This window comes from Prosopis cineraria, unplaced genomic scaffold (assembly GCF_029017545.1).
Source record: "Prosopis cineraria cultivar Desert tree isolate PC_DT_omini unplaced genomic scaffold, ASM2901754v1 PC704, whole genome shotgun sequence".
Lineage (NCBI taxonomy): Eukaryota > Viridiplantae > Streptophyta > Magnoliopsida > Fabales > Fabaceae > Prosopis > Prosopis cineraria.
The window spans coordinates 29248-37540 of NW_026556029.1; the positions used below are offsets into that span (position 1 = coordinate 29248).

Consider the following 8293-nt stretch of genomic DNA (forward strand, 5'->3'; position numbering starts at 1 on the left):
AAAGTAAATATACCATAACATATGAGAGACTTTTGCCCAATTAGCCTTTGTTTAGTACCATACAAAATTATCACCAAGGTTATTGCTAATCGTATAAGTAAAATTATGCCTTCAAGTGTGATGCCTTATCAAACTAGTTTTGTGCAAGGTAGAAACATCATTGATAATATCATCATTACCCAAGAAGTTGTGCACTCCATGAGGAAAAAGTCAGGTCATAATGGTTGGATGGCCATTAAAGTGGATTTAGAAAAAGCTTTCGATAAGTTAAGATAGGATTTTGTTGAAGAAACTCTCAATGATGTGGGGCTGCCTGGGGTTACGGTAAACTTAATCTTGAATTGTATTTCCACCCCCTCTATGCAACTAATACAAAATGGTAAGCCTGCGAGCCCCTTTTATCCTAAGAGGGGTATTAGACAAGGGGATCCCTTATCTCCACTTATTTTTTTGCTTTGTATGGTGCGACTCTCACAAGCAATCATGACTAAAGTAAATAAAGATAATTGGCATCCTATCAAACTGGGCCAGAGAGGAGTTTCCCTCTCACATCTTTTCTTTACAAATGATTTAGTTCTCTTTAGTGAAGCTTTTGAGATTCAAGTCAAAATTATTGACAGAGTCTTACAATAATTTTGCATATCCTTAGGACAAACTATTAGTCAAGCCAAAACCCAGATTTATTTCTCAAAAAATATGGATGATCGCACTTGTAATGCAATCTGCAACAAACTAGGCTTTAAGAGAACTGATGCTTTAGATACCTTGGTGTGCCTTTAATCAATGGCAGAGTCACCACTAGAACTTACAATTATATCCTTGAGAGGCTCTACAAAAAGTTAACTAGGTGGAAAAGCAAATCATTATCACTTGCTGGTAGAATCACTCTCACCAAGTCGGTTCTCTCTTTTATACCCTTTTATACCATACAAAGTGCCAAATTACCATCTTCTAGCTGTTTAGCTATTGAAAAACTTATCAAAAAATTTGTTTGGGGTTACACTGATGATCATCATGGAGTTAATCTTGTAAGATAGAAAGAAGTATGCCAATTATTATTCAATGGTGGTATCGGACTCACTGATATTAAAGCACAGAACAAGGCTTGTCTCTCCAAATTAGCCTACCAAATAGTTGTTAAGCCTAATCTGTTTTGGGTCTAGGTCTTAAGAGGTAAATATGGCATTAAAGGCCTTACCCCCTACTTAAAGCATAAACGTAAACCTTCTTATCTCTAGAAAAATATCTCTGAAGTTTGGGGGGACACAATGATGCATGTTAAGTAGAACCTAAGCAGTGGGAAACAAATTTGGTTCTGGAGCGACTTTCGGATCGACGACTCTGGGCCTCTTAACCTTCTCTCATATGTTGATATTGATCAATTTGCAAAATCGAAACCAATCTCAGATTTTATTGATGAATATAGGCAATGGAAATGAAATTTGTTTCAAGACTTCCTTCCCCAATCTATTCTATGTGAGATCAAGGATTATACTATTGACGTCAATAGTACTAATTAGCCTTCTTGCACATGGCACTTAACTTCCTAAGGTAATTTTACTGTCAAATCTGCTTATATAGCTTACCAATCTTTGAACTAGAACAATCAAGATGAAAAATGGAAACTTATTTGGAAGTTGCCTATCGCGCAACGAGTTCAAACCTTTATCTGGCTTTTGTTCAAAGGTAAACTCCTCACTAATGCAAAGAGATTTTGAAGAAAGATGACCCAAGATCAAGGATGCAATCCCTACAAGTTACCTTGTGCTATTGAAAGCATTAATCATGTCTTCAAAGATTGGTCATTTTCTGATCACGTTTGGAGGAAAATTATGCCAACGGACATTTTCAAAGAATTTTCTAAAGCTAATATTGACGTTTGGCTGCTTAACATTTTTCAGTCCCCTCTTCTTGGCAACTCTTCAAAAATAGGAATCAGAAGTGTTTGCTGGAAACTTTGAAAAGCTACAAACCTTCGAATCTTCACTGATGCTGACTTCACTGTGGACTCTTTCCTTGTCCAAATCAGAGCCATTGTTAACGTCACAATTAAAGCCCTTACCACCTTTAAGTCTTTGATGTAATCTTGTTCTATCTTTGATTCTTCAATTTTGTACGGTGTTCTTTTAAGCCAATGAAATCCCCTTTTCACTCGGGGAAAAAAAATGAGTACGCACATCTTACAGCTTTTCAGTCGAAACCAATCTCAGATTTTATTGATGAATATAGGCAATGGAAATGAAATTTGTTTCAAGACTTCCTTCCCCAATCTATTCTATGTGAGATCAAGGATTATACTATTGACGTCAATAGTACTAATTAGCCTTCTTACACATGGCACTTAACTTCCTAAGGTAATTTTACTGTCAAATCTGCTTATATAGCTTACCAATCTTTGAACTAGAACAATCAAGATGAAAAATGGAAACTTATTTGGAAGTTGCCTATCGCGCAACGAGTTCAAACCTTTATCTGGCTTTTGTTCAAAGGTAAACTCTCACTAATGCAAAGAGATTTTGAAGAAAGATGACCCAAGATCAAGGATGCAATCCCTACAAGTTACCTTGTGCTATTGAAAGCATTAATCATGTCTTCAAAGATTGGTCATTTTCTGATCACGTTTGGAGGAAAATTATGCCAACGGACATTTTCAAAGAATTTTCTAAAGCTAATATTGACGTTTGGCTGCTTAACATTTTTCAGTCCCCTCTTCTTGGCAACTCTTCAAAAATAGGAATCAGAAGTGTTTGCTGGAAACTTTGAAAAGCTACAAACCTTCGGATCTTCACTGATGCTGACTTCACTGTGGACTCTTTCCTTGTCCAAATCAGAGCCATTGTTAACGTCACAATTAAAGCCCTTACCACCTTTAAGTCTTTGATGTAATCTTGTTCTATCTTTGATTCTTCAATTTTGTACGGTGTTCTTTCAAGCCAATGAAATCCCCTTTTCACTCGGGGAAAAAAAATGAGTACGCACATCTTACAGCTTTTCAGTCATTACATCATTTATTGCGAGGGGCTGGTTGGTGGAAGTCACTTTGATTTCCCTCCAATATTTTAATGCCCCTCTCTCATGGTCACAAACCCAAGCCACTGTAGCATTTTCATTTTGGGAAGTCAATTAGTTATATCTAGTTAATCAATGAGCTCAAAGGCGAATTAATGTAATTAGAGACTTGCAATGTGATTAACTATTCTTTTGGGTCATTTTGTGGCAGAGGAACTCAGCTTGACTTTTTTTTTTTTTTTTTTCGGCCTCCAAGATCTATGACCTTATCATGCTGTGTCGTTTTGGATTTTTGTAGCTCTGCAGTCTCCAGTCTTCCCCGTTTCGGTTTCACTGACAGCTCCATCTCGGACTTTCGGAAACAGAGAGTGGCAATTCCGTTATTGTTTCCGAAGCTATGGCTGGTTTCCTCATGTTCCTCTCGTAGTAGAGAATCAGAACCCCACTCCGGTGAGTCCTTCCTTTTGTTCCTTCTAAGTGAACTTGTCCTTACCTTCCCCATTCGCGGGCTTTTCCAATCCCCACCTTTGCCTACCCAGTCGGCGATCGCTGGCAATTTCTGTCCTCCTTGCTTTATCGGAATCTGCCGCCTGCGAGACTCCTCATTTTTTGATTCCCATGTGATCTCGATTCCCTGCTACCAGACGAAGCTGACGGATGGGTTGCGTGCTCGGAGTGGCAAGGGACGATGCAGGCCGCAGGGCGGGCTCCGGAGCTCGGAACCGTCGTGAGCAAAACTGTGCTGCTGACGGAGGTAATGCTGTTAGGGTTGGGAGCGAAGGGACAGCGAAGGAGAAGCAAAGGACTGGGCAGCACGGCGGCGAATTTGTTGATCAGTTCCCGGGACCGGAACGACGGAAACCTAGTCTTGATCCTTGCGCTCAAACCCAACAGGGGTGGCCATCTTGGTTGATGGCTGTGGCTGGCGACGCAATTCGAGATTGGGCTCCTCGGCGCGCCAACACGTTCGAGAAACTCGCGAAGGTGATCAGAGAGATTGACTTTATTTCTGTGATTGCCGAATCTCTTTTCCTTCTTCTTCTTCTTCTTCTTTTTCGCAAATTGAAAGTTTAAGAGTGTTAGAATGCATTTTTTGTGTCTTGGGTTTTCAGATTGGACAAGGGACGTATAGCAATGTATATAAAGCGAGAGACCTTCTTACCGGAAAGACAGTAGCTCTAAAGAAAGTTAGGTTTGATAATCTGGAGCCAGAGAGTGTGAAGTTCATGGCGAGAGAGATTCTTGTTTTGAGGCGGCTTGATCACCCAAATATCGTGAAACTCGAGGGCTTGGTTACTTCTAGAATGTCATGCAGCCTTTACTTAATATTCGAGTATATGGAACATGATCTTGCTGGGCTTGCTGCTGGGCAAGGTGTTAAGTTCACTGAGCCTCAAGTACGACAATTTTAAGCTCAAGTTTGTTCGCTGTGATAGTATTTCCCATCTGATTGGGTTTTTTTTTTTTTTTTTGTGCCTTTTAGTTTGGGCATACTAGCTATAGTTGAGCTTTCATCCTTCGGTGGTGTTGTGATTTTATAGTGTTTTAGGTTAACATTTTGTTTCCTTGCTAAGTTTAGACTCGACTCCTATATTATTTTCAGTGATTATCAGTATGGGGTGTAGGTGTTTGATGTTGCTCTGAGATTTCTGGGTTGTATTGGGTCCCATGCATTGTTCTATACATGTTTTGTTTAGGTATTTTTCATATCCATATGATGCGTAAAGATTTTGGTATGATGCTTTTTAGTTACATTCCTCCTTAATGCAACTGTATTGAAAGTTCCTCTGACATATGCCTCCATAAAGCAAGGTCATTTAACTTTTACTTTATTTATTAGGATGTGAGTACTGAGTACTGAAATGAAGGAACTTTCCTCCTCTTTGTCAAGAACGTCTGCAGTTCTATATCTACAAATACTGATACAAGGTGCCTAATTGGATATTGAATTGTGATGCAACCGTGGTTATGTTATATCTCCCCCCTTGAAGTGTTTTTTTTTTTTTAATCAAGTAGTGTTAATGGCTAACAAATCGGGATCCATTATTTGCTTCGTGAAATTTTTATTCTTGATATGATTATTTGAGGAGTTTTGAAATCATTGATGCCTGATGAAGTGTCAAAGAGGTTCTTCTCATTTGTTCATCTAAAGGAGGGGGGGGGGGGAGATAGAGGGAAGTCATAGTAAAAGGCTGATTTGTTTCTCAGTATTTTCTCTTTGGCAGGTGAAATGCTATATGAAGCAATTACTCTCTGGCCTTGAGCATTGCCACAGCAAAGGTGTCTTGCATCGTGATATCAAGGGTTCCAATCTGCTTATTGATGATGAAGGAATCCTTAAAATTGCAGATTTTGGACTGGCAGCTTTCTATGATCCTGAGCACAAGCAGCCCATGACAAGTAGAGTTGTTACGCTTTGGTATCGTGCTCCTGAGCTTCTTCTTGGGGCTACATACTACGGTGTTGGTATTGACCTTTGGAGTGCTGGCTGCATCTTGGGAGAGTTGCTTAATGGGAAGCCAATCATGCCTGGTCGAACAGAGGTCTTGCTTTTCGTATTGATCCTGTTTTCTAGCTTTTAATACTATCATATCTATTGCCTTCTAAACTGCCTTTAAATATGTTATGTGTATAGTGCCAGTTTGATACCCATTTTATCTTATCATTTTGTTCTATTGTGTGTGTCTGGGGAGAAGGTTGACTTCTTACTGTTTTATTTGATACTTTTTAGTTGGTGGGAAAGCTATGGGCTCATGTTGAGCTGTTTCATCAACCTGATTAGTTATTTTCTTGATGTCATGAGTTGTCATTTTAATGGATTAGATGAGATTCATCAAACGTAAGATGACTAGATTAAAGACCAAGACAATAGAAGGAAAAAGTTAACTGAAGCTGAGAACCTTTTTAAATATTTTTGGAGAGTGAACTGCAAATTAGTTTATGAATGTTTTCACTGTAAACACTGTACCCACTAGTGGCTTGTGTATGGCTAAGTTTCTATAACTCCTGAATGTAAACTTTGATATTTCTGTTTTACAATTAATTAGCAAATCATTTCTGCAATCAATTCATTATCATGTACTTTTTGCTCTTCAATTGCATTTTTCAGGTTGACGTTTGACTGATTTTGAATCTTTTTTCTTGATAGGTTGAACAACTGCACAAAATATTTAAATTATGTGGCTCTCCATCTGAAGATTACTGGAAGAAATTTAAATTGCCAAATGCTACGCTCTTCAGGCCACAGCAGCCATATAAACGATGCATTTTGGAAACCTTCAAGGATTTCCCTCCTTCTTCCGTACATCTAATATCTACTCTTCTTTCAATAGATCCTGATGATCGTGGCCGTGCCTTGGCTGCTCTAAATAGTGATGTGAGTGGTGACTGTGGGATTAACTTTATGTTTGAGATGTAATACATTTACAAGCTTTTTCTCTCTGCAGTTTTTTACCACCGAGCCCTATGCTTGTGAACCATCAAGTTTGCCAAAGTATCCTCCCAGCAAAGAATTGGATATAAAACTGAGAGATGAAGAAGCTAGAAGGTTCAAATTCTTTTCTTGTGTTTGATAACTTCTGGTACTGATTTCGTCTAGGTGCTGACAATGATAGGATTTGTTTCACTTTCAGACAAAAAGCTCTAAATGGGAAACATAATGCTATTGATGGTGCCAAAAGAGTCAGAGTACGTGATCGTGGTCGGGCAATTCCAGCCCCAGAAGCCAATGCAGAGATCCAATCAAACTTAGATGTACGTTAGATGTGTTCATTATTATTTTATTTTTGAGTTTCCCTTAAACTGGCCTCAGCTCACTTAGATATGCAGTTATGAAGTTTTTAAGTCCTCTGCCTTCAACCAGTAACTCATGCCTATGCCGTATGCTTTTATGATTGCGGGCCCGGGCTTCCCTTTGACTGCATTGATTTTCGTGAATACTTGTCTTTCTGGGCAATCAATTATAATACTGATCAAGATGTTAGACACAGTTTCTTCAGCATGCTTTGGATTCTCTGATCTTAGGTTAGCCTGACAGTTTAAATGTATATTGTTTTCAACGAGTCTTTATTTTATTTCAACCTAAGTCATAAAACTTCGCGAGTCACGTTATTTTATCGGATCACTCATGGTAAATTGAGCTTTGGACTTGAGCATATTTTCCAATTTGCTGCCTGGAACAACATCACATGTCACGTGTTTCTCACTGAATTGCAGAGGTGGAGAGTGGTGACACATGCAAACGCAAAAAGCAAGAGTGAGAAATTCCCACCACCTCATCAAGATGGGGCCGTTGGATATCCATTGGGTGCATCTCACAAGGGACCTGTCTCATTTGGTGCCACTGAAACGGATGCTTCCTTTAGCTCCGCAATATTTAATTCAAAACCTGCAGGACCTTGCAGGGGTAAGAAGACAAAGAAAACAGATTCATCATGGAAACTCATGCGTCCATTCAAATAATCAATTCATCAAGTAGGCCTGTAAATGGATTTTTTGTTACTTTTGGGGCAAATAAGTCTCTGCCGTTCTTGGCATTTCGAGGTGGGGCCTGAATTCTTTTCCCCCACTTTCATATTGCTACCATTTTAATTTTGTTTTTGGTTCATTTGATATATATAGTTTTTGCTGTATAATGTACGACGGGATCCTTAGTTTTGTATATTTAGGTTAGGATGGAATCATGGAATCCCTTTGCTGTACAGTTCCCAGGAACTGCCTCATCTCCGTTTTGACCCGCCAGTGTTCTTGAAGTTGGAAAGCAGCCCCCCCCCCCCCACCCCCAAAAAAAAGTAAGCAATAAATTTATTTCCATTTGTCATTTTTGATATTTTCAACTTAGAAGTCTCCTGTTCCATGCAAGATTAACGATAAGCACCAATTTACATGCAAGATTTTTAAACCGTAAATTGTTTTGAAAAAGTTAAATGATGAATTCATCTTTTAGGAGGGATAGTTACAAAATTATTGTTATTTTATATTACATTTATATTAAAATAGAACTTATTTAAAATATAAAAATCGAACTTGACATATTTACTCACCCTCAACCAAGTAGCCTCTCATTTTTACAAAATTTGATTCTTAGAAGTGCCTGTTTGATTTCTGTTCTCAAAATCTGTTTTTTTATTTTTAAAAATAAAAAAACTTATTTAGATAAGTATTTTAGATTTAATTATTTTAAAAATGTTTTCATTTTTTGTTTTTAAAAACAAAAAAAAAACATGTTAAATATGTTTTCATTTTATTTTTCTTGCTTTAAAATATATTGTTGGTTTAATCAATT

At 38.1% G+C, this 8293-nt stretch overlaps 1 protein-coding gene across 3 annotated transcripts; it reads left to right on the plus strand.

Moving 5' to 3' along the window:
• Positions 1-3300: 3300 nt before the first annotated feature.
• On the plus strand, positions 3301-7760 carry LOC129298085 (probable serine/threonine-protein kinase At1g54610). 3 transcript variants are annotated; one of them, XM_054936500.1, is made up of 8 exons: positions 3301-3459; positions 3654-3993; positions 4122-4406; positions 5235-5552; positions 6158-6385; positions 6456-6556; positions 6642-6762; positions 7225-7760. In XM_054936500.1, exons 2-8 carry the CDS (start codon positions 3667-3669, stop codon positions 7468-7470), a joined length of 1626 nt encoding a protein of 541 aa, XP_054792475.1. In that variant the 5' UTR covers positions 3301-3459; positions 3654-3666; the 3' UTR covers positions 7471-7760. The 3 variants fall into 3 exon arrangements, with proteins under 3 accessions (XP_054792475.1, XP_054792474.1, XP_054792476.1); XM_054936499.1 differs by having other exon boundaries at positions 3307-3993; XM_054936501.1 differs by lacking the exon at positions 4122-4406 and having other exon boundaries at positions 3307-3993.
• Positions 7761-8293: the final 533 nt, after the last annotated feature.

What these genes read in the sequence shown, in the direction of transcription:
- LOC129298085 (XM_054936500.1), top strand. Translation starts at nt 3,667, where the DNA reads ATGGGTTGCGTGCTCGGAGTGGCAAGGGACGATGCAGGCCGCAGGGCG. An exon ending in CGTTCGAGAAACTCGCGAAG is followed by an intron (nt 3,994 to 4,121) that starts GTGATCAGAGAG and finishes TTGGGTTTTCAG; the next exon opens with ATTGGACAAGGGACGTATAG. An exon ending in TGGCTGCTCTAAATAGTGAT is followed by an intron (nt 6,386 to 6,455) that starts GTGAGTGGTGAC and finishes TTCTCTCTGCAG; the next exon opens with TTTTTTACCACCGAGCCCTA.